This window comes from Fragaria vesca, linkage group LG6 (assembly GCF_000184155.1).
Source record: "Fragaria vesca subsp. vesca linkage group LG6, FraVesHawaii_1.0, whole genome shotgun sequence".
Classification (NCBI taxonomy): Eukaryota; Viridiplantae; Streptophyta; class Magnoliopsida; order Rosales; family Rosaceae; genus Fragaria; species Fragaria vesca.
In genome coordinates this window covers 25,377,241-25,399,273 of record NC_020496.1, presented here as the reverse complement: position 1 = coordinate 25,399,273, position 22,033 = coordinate 25,377,241, and the positions used below count along the sequence as shown (strand labels likewise).

Sequence of the window (22,033 nt, the reverse complement as noted above, 5' to 3'; positions counted from 1 at the left end):
CTATGCATTTGATTCTACATACTGAATGGTGGAGATGTCGAAATATGACTAAAAAGTGAGTCAAATAAGGAACTTCACACTTTAATTTCAGAGCGAAGCTTCGCACTGGATAAAAACTATATATATATATATACACGTACTTTGAGCATCTCTAGCGGTAAGTAAAACTATAGTTAAATTTAGCTATAGATATAATAATTTGGCTCGCAATTATTGTTATGTGATATGTTTTAACGAATCATACATTGACACGTGGATAAAAAATGAGGGAGATTAAGTTTTCCTTTAGCAATTCATGACTCGGTATCAATTTTGTTTAACAATCCTTAAATTTAGTAAACCCTTTTAAATATACCGTCGGAGCTCCATTCATCATAAATATTGACAAACTACTGTCACCTATTTACCTAATCATCGGGCTGATCGAATGGGCCAAGCGACCTGAATGGCGGGCCGGTAGTGGGTCATTTTCGTCCACCGACAGCCCCATCATGATTGGGCCAATGCGTTATGTTCACTCCAATCCCTCCACATCATTTTTACTTACAGCGGCAAACACTTCAACGGAATCTAACAAGAAAATTCGCTTTTCCCCAACCGCAGCTTTCACTCACCGCCCAACTGTCACCACATTGCCGGAAGCACTTCTTCGTTTCCACAAATGGACCGGCCGGACTCATTGTCTTCCGACGACGAAGTCGAAGATGATCGCCAAAACCTAATCGAGCAGAACGACCGCAAGCAGCTCCCCAGCCCCCGATCCGCCACCACTTTCCACATCGACGACGGAGACGTCGACCGCCACCGCCACCACCGCGAAATACGACGCCGTTTCGCCTCCCTCAACCTCCGCGACCTGTTCAACAAGCGCAGCTTCCTCGTCTTCTTCATCTTCATCCCTCTCTTCGTCCTCGTCCTCTTCTTCTCCACCGACATCAAGAGCCTCTTCTTCTCCCACCTCTCCGTCTCCGATTCCGTCTCCGGTAAGCTCCGCGAGTCCGAATTGCGAGCTCTCTACTTGCTCCGCCAGCAGCAGCTCGGTCTCTTCGGCCTCTGGAATTCCACTTCGAATCACTCAAATCCAGACCTCGACGACCTCAAATCCTCGGTTTTGAGGCAGATTTCGCTGAATAAGGAGATTCAGCAGGTGCTGTTGTCCCCGCACAGCTCCGGGAACTCGTCGGAATCCGAGGATTTCCGGGATCCGAGCCTCGGCGATCGGTGCCGAGTAGTGGACCAGCGGTTTTCGGAGAGAAGAACAATCGAGTGGAAGCCGAATTCGGATAAGTACTTGTTGGCGATTTGCGTTTCGGGCCAAATGTCAAACCATTTGATCTGCTTAGAGAAGCACATGTTCTTTGCTGCATTGCTGAATCGGATTTTGGTGATTCCGAGCTCTAAAGTGGATTATCAGTACAGCACTGTGTTGGATATTGAGCACATTAACAAGTGCATTGGGAGAAAAGTTGTGGTTACTTTCGAGGAATTGGCCGAGGAGAAGAAGAATCACATCCACATTGATAGGTTCATTTGCTATTTTTCGAAGCCCACGCTTTGTTATGTGGATGATGAGCATCTCAAGAAGCTCAAGGCGTTGGGGATTTCGTACAAGAGCCGTGAGCCTGCTTGGGGGGAAGATGTGAAGAAGCCGAGTAAGAAGACTGTGCAGGATGTTCAGTCCAAGTTTTCGAGTGGCGATGAGGTTATTGCCATTGGGGATGTTTTCTTTGCTGATGCGGAGCAGGATTGGGTGATGCAGCCGGGTGGTCCTCTAGCTCACAAATGCAAGACTCTCATAGAGCCGAGTCGGCTTATATTGCTTACTGCCCAGCGTTTCATTCAGACATTCCTGGGGAAGAATTTTGTAGCACTTCATTTCCGGCGGCATGGCTTCTTGAAGTTCTGGTACACTTTCTTTACCTTCCCGTGTTTCATTCTTTTGCCTATTTGGTTTTTCTTATTCTGGTTCAAAGTTTATTTAGATCCTGCACTTGATTACCCTTTACTCTATACCATAAATAGGGACACATGTAAATGATAATGTAACATTCTGTTCTCCTAGGATGACTTACCTCTGTTGTTGCATACAATTCCATCTTTCAAAATATTAAATTCTCAAGTCGAGTGAAGAGTTACATTTCAGGGATGCCATTCACTTTATAAATTCCCGACTTAACTTATGTTTCCCTCCAAAAGTTCCTTCCATCCATGAGTGTTCCTCCAAACCTTAACGTTAAATTGAGGTGGGATAAATGTGGGAGCTCCAAATATTCAACTTGATTGAGGGAAGTTTAAAGATTCCTCAAAGTTGGGTAAGTTTTAGGGACAGATTGGAGTACTGTTCATATGCTGTTACCCCATTTATGCCTTTGGAGAAGAATTTAAGGGATGATTGGGGATATTGCTAGTCAGCCTTCATACGGTATAGTCATAAAGCATCAAGATCCCAACTTAATATATTGTGATGTCTGAATATAAAAAAAATAAAAAATACGTAGAGCAATTAATCTTCCTTTAGTGACTAAATCCCATGTTTGAACAACTAAGCATTTTTAGAAGTGATTGAGTTGGTTGTCAGTGGATAGTTAAGAATATGATGTTAAAGCATCTGTAGATACTGAAAATGTAGTTGGCTTTTAAAAATCATATTGTGCTTCTTTTGAACTATCAGGAGCATGTTTTTAGCATATTTTTGTCCGTCTGTCTTTGTGATGTGCCCATCTAAAATGCTTGCCTATTTTCCAGCAATAATAAGCAGCCAAGTTGCTTCTACCCCATTCCTCAAGCTGCGGATTGCATCACCCGGATTGCTGAAAGGGCCAATGCACCAGTTGTATATCTTTCAACAGATGCAGCTGAAAGCGAAACTGGTTTGCTCCAGTCACTAGTTGTTGTGAATGGGAAGACTGTACCACTTGTTAAACGCCCTGCGCGAAATTCAGCTGAAAAGTGGGATGCTTTGTTATACCGACATGGTATTGAAGGGGACCCTCAGGTAGGCTATGCTACCACTTTTAACATTCCATTATTCCATCAAGCAAGGTAGAATATCCTTGCTGTGTAACACAAAGTAATTTATATCTTTATTCTGTTTGTAGGTAGAAGCTATGTTAGATAAGACAATAAGTGCCATGTCAAGTGTTTTCATTGGAGCATCTGGATCCACTTTCACAGAGGACATTTTGCGCCTCCGGAAAGGTTGGGGTTCAGCTTCTGTGTGCGATGAGTACCTCTGCCAAGGTGAAGAGCCTAACTTCATAGCAGAGAATGAATGAAGACGCTACACTGATCGATTACTGGGTGATTGTTATTTTTTGTGGTTCAACCTACCTCAAAGTGGTTGGTTCATCCTAAAATTCATTGACATGTATATTAGTGTATGATATCCTTTCGAAAATGAGTTTTGTTCTGCCTAGTCCTTTTCCATTTTAGCTTCAATTTTGCTTTGCTCCCTTTTTAAGTCGGGAGCGCATATATACATTCCAACTTCTCATTCTGGATACTTCAGTATGCAAAGCAAAGGTATACTAGAGAAAGGGACAATGACAATTTGGCTTATAGGAGTTTTGATTCATGTCACCTTGCATCTTATTCAAGGGACCAAGTTGCTTTCAGGATTCATGAGCTAGACTTTTTTGAGTATCTATTTTTCCCTATTACACTTTACCCACACAAATCTAACGATGAAAAACAATATTTAGAATTTAGAATCAGAATTAGAATCAGCATGAGTTGCCAAATTGGGAAAAGAAAATCCCAAGGCGTGAGATGGTAACTAGTCACACCAAAGAAAATAGGACCAAATCAAATTAACTACTGGGCAAAAATCTTGAAAATTCCTTTTTTATTTTTACTACTGCCACGTGGACTGAGACGACAAGTTTTGTTTGAGCTGAGTCATTGTCTATGTTTCTTCTTCACCTCATTCTCACTCACACTCACAAAACTCATATTGCTTCAGAGTGAGAGACCCAAAACAAACACACACGACCGCGACGCCGCCTCTCCTCCTTTTCCGACGATCAATCTGTCTCTATAAATAGCAACTCTCCTTTTATGTGGCTCATGGCTCTGCATCTTTTCTTTCCTTTATTATAAATATATATTGCCCTCTCTCTCTTCTTCTTCTTACTCCATTTGACGTCTTCTCAGTTCTAGAGCGATTACTGTGGAGATTCTTCGATACCATTGATTAGGAATATACATTTTTTTTCATGGAAAGAAGAGAACCCAGATAGAAAGATTCGATCTTTTACTTAGTTTTTGGGTTTTTGGTTTGATAGATACATTGTTGTTCATTGAAAGAAGAGAACCCATATAGAAAGATTCAATCTTTACTTAGTTTGTGGGTGTGTTTGTGTGGTTTGTGAGGTGGGAGACGAAATGAGAGCGAGATTGATAGTGTTTCCTGTAAAAGGGAGGAACTGGTGTTTTACCAGATCAATTGATCCTCTGGTTTCGGATTCTGGTTCTGGAAATACTCCTTCTACTCTCAAAGATCTCTGGAAAAGGATCAATTTCAGTTCCAATCCCAATGTTAATTCTACTTCCAATGCCAATGCCAATATCTTTGCTGCTAATGCTGAACTCCTAGTTGATTTTACCTCTAACAAGGTTGGTTCTTTGCCAAAAAACCTCCATTTATTTTAGTAACTGCTGTTACAAATTGGGTATTCTTTATGTGATTGGAATCTTGATTGTGTGTTGTTGTTTTTCGAATAGATGAACAATGCTTGGATTAGTCTGGAGAAGGCGCCAGAGGGAACCTTTAAAAGAAAGATTCATGGGTAAATTTCGTGGGCAATTTAGTTTGGTAACTTTGGTGTCTTGGCTCACTCAATGCTGTTGTGGTTTTTAACTTGGGGAAGTTATGATGGTGTAGGGTGGGATTGAAGCTATTATCTCGGGTGAAGCCGTCTGAGATGTTTTTGAAATCTATCACTAATGAGGTCTCACATGTTGAAGTTACATACCCTTCAAGGTTTCTTTCTGTCTCTTTCACTTGCACTGTTGCTTTACTTTGCTTTGAATACACCATCGTTTTCAACATGTGGTCTTAGACAAGGTTGATAGGGACAATTAACATAACTGTTGTGGTGCTTTGTCTATTGCATAGGCTCATATCCCTACAAAAAATTCTGATTTGTAAATCTGCCCAATCAAAATGGACAATGCACCTCAGTAATTTGCTTGTAGAACAATCATGGGTTTCATTATCAATCTGAAGTTAATAATCAGTGTGAGAAGAATGCATATGTTCACTTTGTGTATATGGTTGGACTCTTTTCATTTTTGGTGGAAGAATGTTACTTTTGTGTTCTGACCATATATTAGGATTTTGCAGCTTAAATGCACGACTTGTGCGTAGGAGGTTACGACATATTGCCATGAGGTATTCCTTTTCTTTCAAGTTTCATAACTAGATGCTTGAAGCTATGTTTTACGGATTGGTAGTATCAAACTCTTTTCTATCGATGAGAGTGGAAAATGAGCAAGAGCCGAAAACTTGTGAAATCTTACCGAGGAAGAAGAAGCAGGAAGACATTACAAAAGAAGATAAACCAGGAATATAATTATCTAGGAAAGAAAACCCTTTATTGATGTATTAAATGGCTGCACACTGATTACCTTTCGTTTTTACTGGGAAAATAAAAAGGCTACAAACGAAGCCCAATTGGAATCAAGGAGAGACTTCATTTGGTGTTTATGATTTATGACTCACAATGCTGGATTAGCTTTAAAAATTCTGCTGAATATGTATGGATATTCTTCACTAACAAAAATATATTGACTTTGGGCCTCATTTGCTGTAGAATCGTGGTACTTTTGAGACATTCATGTATTACGAGTGGAGGGTAGTGTAGTAAAGCTTTATATATTCTGAGTTGCATTAATATGAATGGGCTAATCAGAGATGCATTAGATTCTGTCTGATATATTATATTAATATTTTGTCTGATATATTATATTAATCTATCATCATCGGACCAGAACATATTGATTTGAAGTTTAATCTGATTATCAGGGGATCTATCATACACAAGAAGTACTTATATGGATCGGTTATGTTGCTCCCTCTGACATCTGCATTTATGGTACACATCTGTTAACTTGAGTTTCACTCTGGATTTGTACACCATCTGGATTCTTTAATGCTATTTTCCCTTCTATATTTACATATCTGTTTGTCACCACTGTTCCTCATTGTCGCCTGATTTTTATTTGATTGTATGCAGGTTTTGCCTTTGCCTAACATTCCCTTCTTCTGGTGTTTATTCCGTACTTACTCTCATTGGCGAGCTCTCCAGGTGCATACATTGTTTTATGTGATGGAGACTCTGCTGCTTAAATTTTTGTGATATAATTAGACTAATTGATGAGTCTGGAGACACTTATTGTTACTGCTGCTAGATTGGTTATGTATTGCTCCTATCATGATAAGTGATATATTAAACTCTCTCTTTTTTTTCTTTTTCTTTTTTATGTTAATGATCTAGGGAAGCGAGAAGCTTCTTCAGCTAATCTCAGATAGCGCGGAGACTCCAGATGGAAATGGAGTTGAGCATGGAACGAAGAAGTTACTTAGTTCTCCTTGGGTAAGTAATTTATGGTCCTGCAATTGGTGGCTGGGCTATTTTAATGGTCTTGAAAAACCCTGTACCAGTAAATCTTATTGGACTTATCAGGGTTGTATGTTATCCCTCAGTAGTATTTCTGTTAAAAAACCTGATTAATCTGAGTCTTCGTCGCTATGGCACACTGGGAATTATGGGGTTGTTTTTTCACCACTGGTAACCTATTTTGTGTGGATAACCAACTTAAACTGTTTCTGTGTGTTCCATTGAGTTCCATATTCAAAGTCTAGTACGTTTGATAATTGTTTAAATTGAACTTTGGCTTTCTTTAGCCAATAGCTGTCCCTTGAATATGAGAAAATATGCATATCCACCCTCTTTGCTTAGTGATCAAAATGTCAGGTTTCCAGGTACTTCAGCATATTTATGTCTCTGTAGAAGCTGTTTTATGATTTTCAGTCATCACTTAAGATCATCACTTTTGCTCTTTTTTAGTTTGGCCAATCTGGCCACTCACTACATTTGTTTACCACCAAGTAGTTGGTTTGGCAATTGTGGATGTATGCTCCTCAAACCCTTGTGGTCGAATGTGCAAAGCTTGCACACAATCAATACATGCTCACATGCATACTTGGGCACACAGACCGTCTCTGTGAATGCATACGACATAGGAACCGTATCAAACATAGCATCTTATAATTTTCTTTCTTCTAATTTCTTTTAACCTCGTTAATGTAAACAGGTTTTGCAGCCATCCAAAGCACTTGAGGAACTTCTTCATCAGGGAGATGATGATCTGAACAAGCAGGCTATATTAAAAATCTGCAAAGCCTTTGATTTGAACTCGAATGATGTTTTAAAATACAGAGATACAATGTAGTTAAATTGTTGCAAATTTTTTTCTGTTTTCAAATGTAACATCACAATCTCTTGGAAAGGAAATTGATTGTTGGACACAGTATTCTGTCTGAAAGGAAATTTTGGAGGGCTCAGTTCTGTAAAAATTTAGGTTCAGATTTGCAGCTCCCCATGGTGTCGTGCCGGTAACTATCTTGTTTACCATAGAAAGTTTGCTTATTCTGATCTTGAAATGTACAGCAATTGGTTTCTGAGAAAGGTCCAAGACAAGTACTGGTTTATCTTATTTGACTTCAGGGTTCAATTGTACTGCCTTGAGCAGTTTGTTGTTAATCATGTTATGAAGGACCTACCTTTGAAGTATTTGCTAGAAATAAGAAGGGCTGTTTTGTCCTTGCAGTTCATAAACACACACCCCAACCGTCAGCTTCCCCATTTTTGCGATTTGCCTTTTTATGGTTTGGTCCATGAGTCATTACTCATGACTGTAAAAAGTCGAGCTAATAACACTTGAATAACGTCGTTCAACATGGTGCATCGATCACCAAAAATTCGAATTCTCGACATTTTCCGGTTAAAAATATCAGATCTGAAAAGGGTTCCTAAATACATGACCTGCTAGTCTTTTTAACTATTACAAACGAAAACCAGGCCTTAACCATTACAAACATGTGATCGTTGCTATTGTTTAAAGAAGAGTGCTACACCAGTTGGGGGATTATAGTGGTTCTGTTACTTCTGTACAAGATAATCTTAGAGTTGCTTCATATCTAGGCTTTCTCACTTTTCGTCATGTTTATCGCGAAGCTAACTTTGTTGGCCATCGGTTTGCTGAAGCGGTGCATGGTCATCATCTTACATCATTATGTTTGGTTCCATTGCCTCACTGTTAGCAGTTTTGTGTTTTAGTTTCAAGTGTCGTAAAGAAAATAAAAGGTCGGATAATTACTCAAGTCGGAGTAAACCGACCCTGACCCGGCCCACATTTACCATCTTCACTATAAAGACCAAAATCCCAAAACGCAGAGCAGAAGGCAGCTTGAGCAGAAAGAAAGTCGACCCCTTTAAATTATCTCTCTTCAGTTCCGTTCTGTACTCTTCTACTTTCCGGTTTCCAATGGCACCAGAACCCGAAGATATCAAGGACGAGAAGAACCCTAGACCCCTCGATGAGGACGACATCGCCCTCCTCAAGACCTATGTAAGTCTCCCCTAGATTCCTTTTCCCCCAATTCGATCTGCCCTAATTGCTATTCGAAACCCTAATTTTTATTGATTAGTAAGAGATTACTGAGATTTAATTGGGTCTTGCAGGGATTAGGGCCGTACTCGACTCATATTAAGAAGACTGAGAAGGAAATTAAGGAGATGGCTAAAAAGGTCAATGATTTATGCGGTGAGTTTTGCTCAATTTGTGATGGTTTTTGAGATTTTGGAATTGGGTTGTTGGTTTTGTGCTGGGTTTAGTTTAAAGTTGAGTTTTTTTGGCAGGTATTAAGGAGTCTGACACTGGGCTAGCTGCTCCCAGCCAGTGGGATCTTGTTTCGGATAAGCAGATGATGCAGGAGGAGCAGCCTCTGCAGGTTTGTTTTCGATTGCACACTTGGGCACATCCTGATAGTTATTAGGTTTTGGTGTAATGTGTTGAGGAAGTATTGATTGGTTATGTGCCAGGTTGCGAGGTGCACGAAGATTATCAGTCCCAATTCTGAAGATGCTAAATATGTCATCAATGTTAAGCAAATCGCAAAGGTATAATCCTTCCGGAGATGAATCGATTCTGCTAGTTTTCTGAGTATCCTGTTTTGTTAATTAATGGTTTGTGTGTTCTGAAAAACTGCAGTTTGTAGTCGGCCTGGGTGACAAGGTTTCCCCAACAGATATTGAAGAAGGCATGCGTGTCGGGTATGAATTATATTTGCTAACTCAATGAGCATTTTTCCCATATTTCAGCACATCTTTGAGTATATGTTGTATTGCTTAAGGTTATGCTTGCGGTGTAGCACTTAGGCTAAAGGTTGTGCTATAATAACTGCCAAGTGAATTTTAAATATTTTTATCAAATTCTCTTAAAAGGACTTGTGCATTGGGAGTTTTAGAAAACATATTAGGACGCTATTTTCATTCAGCTTGGTGGTTCTGAACCAGTTTCTATCTTCCATTTCAGACTCCGGCTTCTCACTTATTGTTTATGGGATCTCCTTTTAATTTTTTATATTTTTGTTCTTGTGGACTATTTCTTTCTCATACGGCCTCTCATTCAACTTTCAAACACTATTTTGTAATTACCCGATTGGAGGCCATTCCTATCATAACTAATAAGTGGAACTTCAATATTTGCACATTCAAAGTTTTTGAAGACATACGGAAACAATTTGTTCCAACTTGGCAGTTCTATATTGATTGCTTGCGACTCTGGCTTCTTACCACAATTGTTGATGTTCTGCTTTAACATTCTACGTTTCTTGTATGAGTTGATTGACATTTTATTCCCACTTAAAATTGAAATAGATTGAATGCTTGTCAACAGCCCTTGGGCAGTAAGCTTATACTGTGTCCCCTTTAAACTTTTAAATATTATGATGTAACTGCTGCATGGGTATATTTTGTAGGACTTAGGATTAAAGGGTATGCTTACTGGTTAGAGAAACTTCATAAAAATTTCAAGAACTTTTTAATGAATCAGTACATTTGTAGTTGTGGAAGAATATATGAAGATAAATTTTGATCCAGCAAAGGCAGTTTTGGACCAAGTGATCTTGCATCTCAGACCCTGGCTTCTCACCACAGTTGTTGATTTTCTGCTTTAACTTTGTATTTCTTGTTTGTGGGCATGGAAATATTATTCATATTTCGCATTGGAGTAAATTATATGCTTTGCCCCTGCTTTTGGTGTAGTGAGCTCATGCTTTCACCCACTCAACTATTGAACATTATTATGTACCTGCAGGGTTGATCGTAACAAATATCAGATTCAGATTCCTTTGCCTCCAAAAATTGATCCAAGTGTCACCATGATGACGGTGGAAGAGAAGCCAGATGTAACGTATAACGATGTTGGTGGTTGTAAGGAGCAAATTGAGAAGATGCGAGAAGTATGTATTGAATATATCACTAGTTAATATATACTCTTCATTTGATCACATGCAATGCTGATTTTCTTCTCGTTTGGCTTAGGTTGTTGAGCTACCAATGCTTCATCCTGAGAAATTTGTGAAGCTTGGAATTGATCCTCCTAAGGGCGTTCTCTGCTATGGTCCTCCAGGGACTGGTAAAACACTTCTAGCTAGAGCTGTGGCTAACAGAACTGATGCTTGTTTCATTCGTGTTATTGGGAGTGAACTTGTTCAAAAGTATGTTGGTGAGGGGGCTAGGATGGTTCGAGAGCTATTTCAGGTCAGATTTTGTTGCATGTTCAGTTACTTTTATTGACTTTGAATTATTGTGTTAAATGTGTTGATGTTAACTATTTTGATGATATCTTCTGCAGATGGCACGCTCGAAAAAGGCGTGCATTGTGTTTTTTGATGAAGTTGATGCCATAGGAGGGGCTAGATTTGATGATGGTGTAGGTGGAGATAATGAGGTTCAGCGCACCATGCTTGAAATTGTGAATCAGCTAGATGGGTTTGATGCGCGTGGAAACATTAAAGTCTTGATGGCAACAAACAGGTCTGTTGTGTATATTCATTTTGGAGTTGAATGGAATACTGTTTGGAAGCAACAACCTTTGTTCTAACTCCTGCTTTTGCCTTGGACCTTTTTCAGGCCGGACACGCTAGACCCAGCATTGTTACGTCCTGGACGATTGGATCGTAAGGTTGAGTTTGGCCTCCCAGATATGGAGAGCCGGACGCAGATCTTTAAGATCCACACACGAACAATGAACTGTGAAAGAGATGTTAGATTTGAACTTCTGGCTCGGCTGTGTCCAAATTCAACTGGTAAGTCCTCCCTCTTGATTCTGTTAGTTTTGATTAAGCCAGGATGCTTGATCAAAACTCTAAGATCGCAACAATATCCTCCACTTCAAGCCTGTTTAGTCCCACACCATGGTTACCTTATCCGAATCTAATGGCATGAGATTCCTGTTGCGTCTCCTTTTCTGTTTAATCCCAGTGTTTATATGTTTGACATTTACTTTTCTGACATGGGTATCTGTTCCCCAGGAGCTGATATAAGAAGTGTATGCACAGAAGCCGGAATGTATGCCATCCGTGCACGAAGGAAGACAGTAACGGAAAAAGACTTCCTTGATGCTGTGAATAAGGTCATCAAGGGTTACCAGAAGTTCAGTGCTACTCCGAAATACATGGTTTACAACTGAGCACATGATGTTCTCTTCTATCTCCTTGACTGTGGTGCCATGTTTCTTTTTAGGGTCATTTTACCAACTTTGTGCCCGTTGTTGAACGTTGTATTTTGTATCTTGTTATCCATTTATCTGCACACATTTTATAAGATCACTTATTCCTATTGGTTCTGAACATGGCTTTTGATTCGCATAACTGACGTTGTCTTGATGCTTATCTATCTTGGTCAATGTGATTTATAGGTGGTTGAGCATGACTTTTTGGGTCAGTGACTTAACTGAACATAGTTTGAGTTGTGAATAAAAGGAAGCCCTTCTAGTGAGGATCCAAGTTGAGGACTTTTCGGTTTATTCCACATTTCATTCTTATATAACATCTTGACCGTTCAGTTTATAGGTATTTATGAATAGATCATTTCTCTAAATTTTCAGCTATATTGAAAATTGTTAAGACATTCATAAGTGTGATTTATCAATTATGAACTTTAACGGTTCATATTTGACAGATTTGGTTCGTCTATTAATTTGATCTAGTTTGTTATCTTAACGAAGATCAATTTGACTAAAAATTTGTAGAAATGATCTACTTATATAAACCTAAAAACTGAACGGATAAGATGTCAAAATGTGATCGAAAATTGGGTCTTTTAAACCATAAACCGAAATGTCCTCAACTAGTCCTTAACTGAAGAGTCCTCACTAGAAGGGCTACCGTGAATAAAAATTCGTAAAATATGGTAATCAAAGTACATGCCGCACCAATCAAGATTCGGAATCCGAGGCAAGACAAGTTGACTAGCCGACTCTAATCACACCACATACCCCATTCGACAAGAGTTCAAAAAGCCCAAGAAACGGCCCTGACAAGGCAAGTTCGATTAAAACTGTTTTAGCCGATGAGTGCGGTTATCGGAATCTCTAAATTTGCTCAGTTGACCTCTATTGTGAGTTATTGAATGCCAGATATATCCTCTTACATAATGACTATTAAGGACAATAACAAAAAGAAGTAATATATTTATTCTCTCTAAACTTTCCAATTCAATAAGAAATATTGTATTATTTATTATTTTCCTTATGTATTTTCATTTTCTAATTTGACTACATATTATTAAAACATTTATTTATTTAAGAAGAGCTAAAACTATGATTAATATCGATCATTTGACATAAAAATTTATGTTATCATACATGTTAAAAGCATATACATTATACAAGGTGCATGCATGTATTTGCAAAAATAAATTTTTTTGATTATGTAAAATTAAATAATTATTGAAATAATATATCATGAATTACATAATATAGAGGAAGAAAAAAAGAACATACATAGAAAAAATGGTTATCCTTGTTAGAAAATTTTCTTGTTGACAAAAATAAGTTTATGAAAGTCAATACCTTGTGTTATTTGATTTATGTTCTTTCATAAAGGAATGAAATTATAATTAAAATATGTAGGTGTAATGATTAATATTGAAATATATGTGAATAATATAAACAAGGTTATTTTAGAAATTTGAATTGAGGTCTAGTGAGCAAATATCTGTATTTAAAAGTAAAATAAAGGTGTGGAAAACATGAGAGGTTCACTGAACAAATTTAGAGGTCCCAATAACCGCATTCTTAGCCGATTTACTACTTTAACTTTTATTATAGTGTCAATTTGCTACCTTAACTTTTATTTCTTTCAATTTAGTAATAATTCGGCCAATTTTGAAATCCTAGGGTAGCAAAATGACAAAACTAAAAGCTAGGGTAGTAATTTGACACTATAATAAAAGATAAGGTAACAAATAGGCTAATAAGCCAAAACTGTAACAACCGACACGAAAATAGTGGTGGCCACGGCATCACCTCAAAGCAACCAAATCGTATGCGCAAAGACAAACTTCACTGTGCCAAACAATTCCATACGAACTAGAAAAGAGAACTTAAATGAAATGCACATGGCCAGAGTCAAATGCGACAAACTTACAAAGCCTCAGATTTTACAAATTGTAAGAAATATAGTCTCGAATCAATCGCATATGATTTTTGCTAACACAACTACTTCTTTCAATATGTCATATGTAAAGAACAAATTGCATCGTGAAATGCAAACGTCTAATTTCAGGTTTTTACCATTCGGTGAGACATCTGAACAACAACCGATTGTGACAACCCAAGATTGTCGCATTGTCTCATTTTGAAATCCTATGATAAACCAAATTACCGCACAGCTAGACTTATCTAAATCGAGCATAACTATATAAAAAAAAAAATGATATTCACGGAACATAAAATGTTATGGAGATTGAAAATATATTCAAATATTACTTATTTGGATCTGCATATTCTTCAATCTTAGCAAATGCTTGACTCCTCGCTTCACATCAATTTAATAACGACTTCCCCATAAAAAGTCTGTCAATATGCTTGCCTTTCATATAATTTTACAAAAGCCTTTCAAGGATGCCATCATTCATTGATCACCGTCACCAGTATTCCACTCCTTTATACATGATGTCACAGAAGTTGTCTGTTTCAAGCAAATGGCAAATGATCAAATTGATAAATACCAATTTCAAACACAGTAATTAATCAGAGAACAAATGTACCAAGAGAAGCAATCATCATCATAATACCGTAGATTACCTAGGAAATGATATAGCCTCTTATAATGCCTATTATACTTTGCACTGTCGGGATCAGTAGAACAGTGATAGAATGCTTCCAAAAACATGCCCTCAGTTGACTCATGGAGCTGTACACGGGCTTGGTAAAGTCGTGCCACACCATCGGCATCAACTGCCTTCATTATTACAACATATAAACAATGACAAGGATTATGAGGATAACCCTGCGGTTTCATCCAAAATCCCACCACTCTCACAAGCTGCAGTTGGGTTTTCTACAAGATATATATAGTTAAGCAAACCGTTAATCTTGACATCTACATACACTAGTAACAAAGAAACTAACAATAAAAAAACCTGGAACATTTGACATATAGATATTCAAAAGGAAAGACAGGCCCAGTAAAATAAATGAGTAAGATCAAACCAGAATCAGAATGCATACATTTGGAGAGCATAAGAAACAAAGGCAAAACGGTTCCAAGTTTCTTAGGAATTTGGAATTAACGTTATCAGTTATACCTCACTTAAGAAGATCGTTGGCAGAAACATACCTTTATTGTGTTGAACTCTTCCAACGCAAAACGGGCAGGTCTTATTCCTCCTATATTCATATGATTATCCAAAACCTATGTAAATGAAAATCAGAAATAGAATTAAAAAAAATCAAGGGTGGGCGGTGAAATCAGCAATACATTAGAGCATCTCCCACCATAAAGTAAATTTCAAGCCCAATTTAGCTAAGAAAACAAGAACATAATATTTTCTTAGCTTACCAGAATCTCCCACCATAAGCTAAATACTTAGCTAAATATATGGCATTTTGGTTTTAAAAATACTCCCACTGTGAGCTAAATCATTAGGTAAAACCATTTTAATTCAATAAACTATGTACCTTTTTTTAATTTAATAATTAATTATTTAGAACATTTGATCTATTTGATATTGAGCTCATATGAAAGATCTAATCGAGATTTTTACAATGGTAAAACTTTTTGTTAGTAACAAATGTTTTGAAATTTTTAGTTTAAACTAAAAAAATGATACAGAAGGAAATAAAATATATGATAGTGCAAGTTGGAAGGATAAATCTGAAAAAAAAATAAAAAGCTGAATAAATAATATTTTGTTTTACTTTACCACTTACGTAAGTGAAGTATGGCTAACCAAAAATCTTTGAAGCCAAATTTTTTTCTTGGAAGATAATTTCTTAGGTAAATTTGGGCTTTTAGCTTATCGTGGAAGATGGTCTAACTAATCCCTGGCAATTAACAGTACATGCTTTAATTTACCTTAGTTGATGGATGTTATTCACACACCTTATTTATTTTTCTATTAGTATAATTTACTTTTATTTACAAAATACCCTTTTGAATATGCTCCATGATTGGCTCTCATCATTGATGGGATGTGTGAATAACAAAATAGGATGTGTGTATAACACTACCCATAATAGCTTAATATAGACAAATAGATACATACGTACCTCTTTCTTAGTAGCTATTGGTGTGGGGGCACGATTTTCAGTGTCCCTAAAATGGCGAGGAGAGGAAAGAGTAGGAAAAGCAATTGAAAGCAATTCCTTGTTTTTGTGTTTGAAAACTTCAGAGGTCCCAAGCATCATAATTCTTTCTTTACTGTGGAGAAATTTATTAGCGATCCTCATCTTTCCAAGAAAACAACGAAGAGCCATATATACTCCTCTCTGTCTGCAAGTAATAAAGATGGGTATCAAAAAATCAATCAATCATACTCTTCCACCACAACTATATAGCTAGATAACTAGAAATATTCATTTTAGGCATTATTTAGACTATAAACACATAAAATAAGGGGGGTGTATTTTATTTAGATTTTTAGATACTTTTTATAAGTGATGGATTTAAAAAGAATTCGTAGATTTATGCAGATTTATAAAATCTATTGGATTCACATAGATTTTAGAACCTCAACTTTTTAGGATTCTTGAAAACAAATGATAAATTTGTATGGATTCTCATAGAATTTAATAAACATTTTATGATTCAACACTTATCAACATAAACATGTAACATGAGTAGATAAAGAAAAGTAATAACATGAAAACTTTGCAAGTTTAGCTATATATGTGTACTAAACCTTTGGAGACATATTATGGAGAAAGAATTAAAAATTCTTATTCCTTATTCATAATCATTTTGAAAAGTGCATAGACTTGTGACAAAACACGGTAAAAAAACATGTTTATTTTGTACTTAAGTTGTATGTGACAACCAAAGAAAAAAAAAAATTGACAATGATTATATTTATCTCTGTTAGCGAGAATCACTCAGAATCACTCTTCTCCTCGAATCAAGAGTGATTCTGATTCTCTTTCCTAAATATATGCAATTGTCATTACTGTAGATTATTACCATAGTTGTATAGCAGTTGATTTGAGGAGAAGAGTGATTGTGAGTGATTCTCGCTAACAATCTCTATCTCTATTACAATAAAGCAAAGTTCAAAAGTTTTCATCCAACTGTGGATAACATATGTTATACCTAATGAGTTGGATAAAACAGTTAAATACAAGTGTTATAATAGCGTACGAAGCAAAAGAACTAGAAAAATAATTGTAGAATATAAGGCACGTACAAAAACTGAGTGGATGATTATTCTAAAAAAAAAAAGGTAAAAAAAGAAAGGAGATGTGTAGTGATATATATAAGGGACATGAGAGAGAGAGAGAGAGGAAAGAATAAAATAAAATAATAAAAAGAACAAAATTGTAAATCCATGGAAATCTTATGTCTAGGGGGTTGGATTGTTTTCTTTAGAATTTACACTAGACAATCTGTGCAAATCCATCATTTAATAAATCTTTAACAATTCGTGTGTTTATTGAATACCTCCATACTTTCATGGATTTTTAAATCTTCTGTTATAAATCCTAGTTGAACACCTCTAAACGTTGGAAATCCACAAAAGTCTTTACAACATTACGGAAATCCAAATACAATACCACCCCTAAATCATGTACTCTGTGATGATAGCATGACTCAAGAGAAAGTCTATATTTGCAGCAGCAAGAGGCCCAATCCAGACCCTATAACGCTTTTTCAGCTAATAAGCAAAGATTGAGGTGTGGTGTATGCACGAGCCTAGCCACCACCACCACCACCACCACCAACCCACAAAAGAATCATCCAAAAGCCGAACACCACCATTTTGGCTCAGTAGTAAATATCAGTCCAACACAATAAGAGAGTAAAATCTATATCTTTGCAGCAGCAGGAGGCCCAATCCAGAGCCTATAAATCATTTTCGGCTAATAAGAAAAAATTGAGGTGTGGTGTATGAACCAGCCTAGCCACCATCATCATCTTCATCAACCCACAAATAAACCCCACCCAGAATCATCCAAAAGCCAAACATCCCCCTCTGAGTCTCTAATAGCAGACCTTTGCCCAAGCACTAATAACACATATATACTTAGAAGACTTACCTGACTCAAATAAAGAGCAACTCTAAAACAGTCATTTACCAAGAGCATAATAGCAAATTATTCAAAAACAAAAGATGAGAAGGAGGAGGAGGATTTCGATTTCTCTCACCTGGTAGAAACGGAGAACAGGAACGACCGCAGGACGGCTCTCACATCCAACCCTAAATAGGAGAGGACATTATTTATAATGTTTATTGATGTATAAAAGGCCACAAGAGAAACAAAGGCCCGGCCCATACAAGACAATTCTTAACCTGCAAAAGATCTCGATCTCGAGAGTGAAAGAGGCTAGGGCTCGAAGCCGATCGGGTTCCAGGTGAGTAAACTTGTGTTGCTGAATTTGGGTATCAGTACTATTTTTCGTTGAATTGGATCTTGTTTTTGTTCTCCAGGCTGTATAATGGCTTTTCGATGTGTGCTTGCAAAGCTGGGGAATATTTGTGTTCGGAGTGCGCGCAGGAGATTGGTAGAAAACAAACCTCAAAAAATTTGGGATGATGAGAAATACCAAAAGCTGCTGAGCTATCGCATTGAAGTTCAACGACTGGTATATATGGTCAAGTTGATTTGGCTGAATCTTTATGGTCTTCGTTGAATGAATTGATATATCCTGTATTTGGTTGATGATGACTCCAATTTGATATGCAAAACTCTCTAATACATCTAGTTACTCTTTGTTTGTATAGAGTGATGGTAGTCGCTGTTTTTTGCTTCCATCAGATGATTGTCTTCCATATGCTCAACCTGCGGATGATCCCAACATTATGGCTTGTGCTCATTTGGCAGTGGAAGAGTTCAACAAACAAAAGGTTCGAGTGATACACAAAAAGCTGCTACCAATATGTTTAACTATCCAAATATAATGAATGTTTTGAGTGCTAGGAATTTGATATTCGTTTTCTCTTTCTCTTTCTATTTTGACACCTCCATATGGGAAATTCTAGCTAGGGTACGTACTTGCATGTTTATGACTCACTCATTTACACATTTGTTGTCATTGAGGTACATCGAGTCATTATTTGGATAATTGTAGTAACACTGCATATCTGATATATACATACAATTAGGTTTTCCACCTTGATGTTGAACTATCCAAATTAGGGCCGGCATTGGTAGGTATATCGATTTTATTTGTCAATACCATGTATCAACCAACTTATGATTGGTAGGCAAAATCCTCTATCAAAACCAACCACCGAAGTTGGTATACTGATTTAGTTGGTACGGTTGGTAATAGGCCTCTACCAAGTTTAGATGGTGATCTAAAAAAATGAAGTGATAAATATAATTTTTTCACAAATATAATGCAATGATAGCTTTGGTCTTGATGGTATGTGGTCGTATTTTCCATCAGAGCAGTCATGGTTTCGAAACATACCTCTTGCTAAACTTTAAACATTTTATATTTTATTTGTATTTATATCTATAGTATGTTATAAATATAAAACAATACATATATTATATATTATACATATATTTTAATTGTCTTTACATATATTATACATTTTATAGGTTGTTTGTAAGAGGTTAGAGGTTTAATTCTCGTTTCCTACATAGATATGAGTGTATTTTTGCATAATTACACATACATGGTTGGTACGGTATACCGATGGTATGAAAATCTTAATACCAAATACCAACCATGTTACTAAGACTGGTACGGTATACCGTACCAAGTAAGTCGGTTACCAAGTCTTTGGTATACCAATCAGGTTGGTACGGTTGATACTCGGTTGATTGGTTTCGACATGGTCCAAATTGCCAGCCCTAATCCAATTATAATGAATGTTTTGGCTTCTCAATTAGGATGCAAAACTTCAATTTGTGAGAGCGGTGAAGGCATATCGCCAGTACGATTCGTGGTGGCATTCAGACATGTACTATTACCTAACGTTGGAGGCAGTTGAAGCTGAAGTTGTTAAAACATACCAAGCAATAGTTCTTGAAAAAGAGAATGAAGACTGTCCTAATAAGCTAGAGCTTCACGTATTTGGTCAGGTTGCTGACGATGGCAGTAGGAGTATGATGATACTATATGATGACCCTACTATTTATTGGACATCTGACAACCGAGGTAATAGATTTTTGTTATCGTCATGGTATCTGTACATCATCATTATACATTATTAGGTTTCGTTAATACTGAGTGCTTTTAGATTATGCATATGTTTCAAAAAAGAAAAAGAAAAAGAATATGCATATATTAGAGTGGATATATGCATGTATGAATAACTCTCATCTCGATCTACTCGTAGATGATCGATCAGTGGAAGGAATATTATCAAGCACAAGAGAGATAGAGGTCGCATTGCAAACAAGGAAAGGATATGTTCTCGAGGATGAAATACTTGGCTCGTTGCAGGCGCTTCCCCTCCAATAATCTTGTTTATTGTCTACTTGGTGAAATTTGATATCTATGAACATGAGAATCTTCAGTTTGAATGTATCAATCATTTGGATATTATATGTATGTTTCTTGTCCGTTATTATCAAATTTTTTTTCCAATAAATATTAACTTGTTTATTGAATTTCTATACTTGGATTGTTAAGACTTCTTAAGAACTAGACATTGTATTTAGTGGAATTCAGACATGTATGTAACTGGTATTGAATTCGAATATCATAAGGAATGTAGCAGACAAGTTCAGATCATAATAGTCTGCAATATTAACTTGTTTACATTTGAATTAAAATTCAAATTGATGCAGTTATTAGGATAAATCTGATTAAGACAAATTTGAAATAGCAGTTAGAATGGTTAGGCAGTTTGCTTGATGGAAGTAACTACCAAACATGGCTAAACTACATAACAAATTTAGGTCCATACTTGTACACACGCTTATCTCAAAAAAGTCCTATAAACTCTGAGAAATCTTATGTTGCATGGACACTCCACACCCCTGGAGTGTTGGACACTCCGACATGCCGACACGGCGCTCGACACGGCAAAATACGTGTCCGATACGTCACGTGGCGTGTTCGAAAAAGTTGACTTTTCGGATACGTTGACCGGCCCCGACACGGCATTACGACACGCCACGTCAGCGTTTTAGACTTAAAAAAGAAAAGAAAACAGGGACCTAAATTTTCTATTCATTTTATATTAGATCAATTATAGAATAACAAGTTTGGATGGATTATGGATATAATAATTATAGAATTAATTTCAGTTTACCCCCCTAAGGTTTGGGGTTGACATCGTTTCACCCCCCATACTTTTAATTTTGAAAATTTACCCCCTAAAGTTTTCAATTTTCATCAATCAAGCCCAATTGCTAAAATTCCGTCCAATTTGGAGGTTAAATGTTAACATGAAATTATAGAAAAAAAGGTAACATCTCCAGTAGTGTAACTAAAACTATTGTTAAATTTAGCAATAATTATGAAATTTAGCAATTGTTATAAGAATTTGGCTCCAGCAGTTATTGCTAAGTGTAAGTTAAATAATATTTTTAACAAATTATAAACTGACACGTGGAGAAAAGAAGGAGGGAAAATATAAGTATTTCTTTAGCAATTCATGGCTCAATTGACAAATTTATCAATTTTGTTTAGCAATTCTTAAATTTAGCAACCATTTAGGTATACTGTTGGAGCTCCTATTCATTCAAAAAGTTGACAAGTTTAAAAAAAAAAATTGATTTAGCAATACTGCTGGAGATGCTCAAAAGACGATTTATGTTGTTATATGACTATTTTAGCGCTTTTAGTGAGTTGTGAAGTTAAAATTAACGTCTAAATTATATGAAATTTCAGCAATTGGGCATGATTTATGAAAATTTGAAACTTTAGGGGGTAAATTTTCAAAATTAAAAGTATGGGGGGTGAAACGATGTTAACCCCAAACCTCAGGGGGGTAAACTGAAATTAATCCATAATTATATTAGTTCATCTTCTTGTCTTAGGTGCTACTGTGCTAGAGATTGTCATGTTTGAAAACAAGCTACTGCTCAAGTTTGTTTTTCTTTAATGTTATGTTTTAGGTGCTATAGGTCCGCTGTTTTTAATGTTATATTAGTTATGCACTTGACTTATTTCTTATGGTTATGAAATATATTGAATTTAGAACTTTATTTGGTAATGTAATGAACTTATTTCATATTTTAGTATATTTTTTATTTATTAAAAATACATAAATATATAATTTTGTTTGCCGTGTCCAAGCAGTGTCGGAAACTCAGTTTTTGAGTTTTGCCGTGTCGCTGT

General features: G+C 36.6%; 5 protein-coding genes across 5 annotated transcripts; 4 read left to right on the top strand and 1 right to left on the bottom strand.

The window, feature by feature from the left end:
* Window positions 1-545: 545 nt before the first annotated feature.
* Window positions 546-3,275, top strand: LOC101299396. The gene is made up of 3 exons (XM_004303724.1): window positions 546-1,905; window positions 2,746-2,995; window positions 3,099-3,275. Exons 1-3 carry the CDS (start codon window positions 662-664, stop codon window positions 3,273-3,275), a joined length of 1,671 nt encoding a protein of 556 aa, XP_004303772.1. The 5' UTR covers window positions 546-661.
* A 703-nt stretch (window positions 3,276-3,978) lies between these two features.
* Window positions 3,979-7,552, top strand: LOC101299105 (uncharacterized protein C23H3.12c-like). The gene is made up of 8 exons (XM_004303723.1): window positions 3,979-4,614; window positions 4,723-4,787; window positions 4,883-4,981; window positions 5,345-5,392; window positions 6,026-6,095; window positions 6,237-6,308; window positions 6,498-6,596; window positions 7,318-7,552. Exons 1-8 carry the CDS (start codon window positions 4,384-4,386, stop codon window positions 7,453-7,455), a joined length of 822 nt encoding a protein of 273 aa, XP_004303771.1. The 5' UTR covers window positions 3,979-4,383; the 3' UTR covers window positions 7,456-7,552.
* Window positions 7,553-8,469: 917 nt separating this feature from the next.
* LOC101293905 (26S protease regulatory subunit 7-like) lies at window positions 8,470-12,029 on the top strand. Its single transcript, XM_004303707.1, has 10 exons — window positions 8,470-8,634; window positions 8,748-8,829; window positions 8,925-9,016; window positions 9,108-9,185; window positions 9,277-9,338; window positions 10,384-10,528; window positions 10,611-10,829; window positions 10,924-11,105; window positions 11,202-11,377; window positions 11,603-12,029. Exons 1-10 carry the CDS (start codon window positions 8,551-8,553, stop codon window positions 11,758-11,760), a joined length of 1,278 nt encoding a protein of 425 aa, XP_004303755.1. The 5' UTR covers window positions 8,470-8,550; the 3' UTR covers window positions 11,761-12,029.
* A 1,899-nt stretch (window positions 12,030-13,928) lies between these two features.
* Window positions 13,929-18,099, bottom strand: LOC101296587. Its single transcript, XM_004303717.1, has 5 exons — window positions 17,936-18,099; window positions 15,847-16,069; window positions 14,915-14,989; window positions 14,380-14,635; window positions 13,929-14,263 (listed from the first exon to the last, which is right to left on the bottom strand). Exons 1-5 carry the CDS (start codon window positions 18,061-18,063, stop codon window positions 14,220-14,222), a joined length of 726 nt encoding a protein of 241 aa, XP_004303765.1. The 5' UTR covers window positions 18,064-18,099; the 3' UTR covers window positions 13,929-14,219.
* On the top strand, window positions 17,831-20,478 carry LOC101296880. Its single transcript, XM_004303718.1, has 5 exons — window positions 17,831-18,142; window positions 18,219-18,373; window positions 18,513-18,635; window positions 19,633-19,900; window positions 20,082-20,478. The coding sequence occupies exons 2-5, from the start codon at window positions 18,227-18,229 to the stop codon at window positions 20,204-20,206; spliced, it is 663 nt and encodes a 220-aa protein (XP_004303766.1). The 5' UTR covers window positions 17,831-18,142; window positions 18,219-18,226; the 3' UTR covers window positions 20,207-20,478.
* Window positions 20,479-22,033: the final 1,555 nt, after the last annotated feature.

Excerpts from the sequence above, each read along its gene's own strand:
- LOC101299105 (XM_004303723.1), top strand. The coding sequence starts at position 4,384 with ATGAGAGCGAGATTGATAGTGTTTCCTGTAAAAGGGAGGAACTGGTGT. Across the intron at positions 4,788-4,882 it reads TTTAAAAGAAAGATTCATGG|GGTGGGATTGAAGCTATTAT; the intron begins GTAAATTTCGTG and ends ATGATGGTGTAG. Across the intron at positions 6,096-6,236 it reads CTCTGACATCTGCATTTATG|GTTTTGCCTTTGCCTAACAT; the intron begins GTACACATCTGT and ends GATTGTATGCAG.
- LOC101299396 (XM_004303724.1), top strand. The coding sequence starts at position 662 with ATGGACCGGCCGGACTCATTGTCTTCCGACGACGAAGTCGAAGATGAT. Across the intron at positions 1,906-2,745 it reads CATGGCTTCTTGAAGTTCTG|CAATAATAAGCAGCCAAGTT; the intron begins GTACACTTTCTT and ends CCTATTTTCCAG. Across the intron at positions 2,996-3,098 it reads GTATTGAAGGGGACCCTCAG|GTAGAAGCTATGTTAGATAA; the intron begins GTAGGCTATGCT and ends TTCTGTTTGTAG.
- LOC101296880 (XM_004303718.1), top strand. The coding sequence starts at position 18,227 with ATGGCTTTTCGATGTGTGCTTGCAAAGCTGGGGAATATTTGTGTTCGG. Across the intron at positions 18,636-19,632 it reads AAGAGTTCAACAAACAAAAG|GATGCAAAACTTCAATTTGT; the intron begins GTTCGAGTGATA and ends CTTCTCAATTAG. Across the intron at positions 19,901-20,081 it reads TTGGACATCTGACAACCGAG|ATGATCGATCAGTGGAAGGA; the intron begins GTAATAGATTTT and ends ATCTACTCGTAG.
- LOC101296587 (XM_004303717.1), bottom strand. The coding sequence starts at position 18,063 with ATGGGCCGGGCCTTTGTTTCTCTTGTGGCCTTTTATACATCAATAAAC. Across the intron at positions 14,990-15,846 it reads CAATAGCTACTAAGAAAGAG|GTTTTGGATAATCATATGAA; the intron begins GTACGTATGTAT and ends TCATTTACATAG. Across the intron at positions 14,264-14,379 it reads GAGGCTATATCATTTCCTAG|ACAACTTCTGTGACATCATG; the intron begins GTAATCTACGGT and ends TGCTTGAAACAG.
- LOC101293905 (XM_004303707.1), top strand. The coding sequence starts at position 8,551 with ATGGCACCAGAACCCGAAGATATCAAGGACGAGAAGAACCCTAGACCC. Across the intron at positions 9,339-10,383 it reads GAAGAAGGCATGCGTGTCGG|GGTTGATCGTAACAAATATC; the intron begins GTATGAATTATA and ends ATGTACCTGCAG. Across the intron at positions 11,378-11,602 it reads GCTGTGTCCAAATTCAACTG|GAGCTGATATAAGAAGTGTA; the intron begins GTAAGTCCTCCC and ends TCTGTTCCCCAG.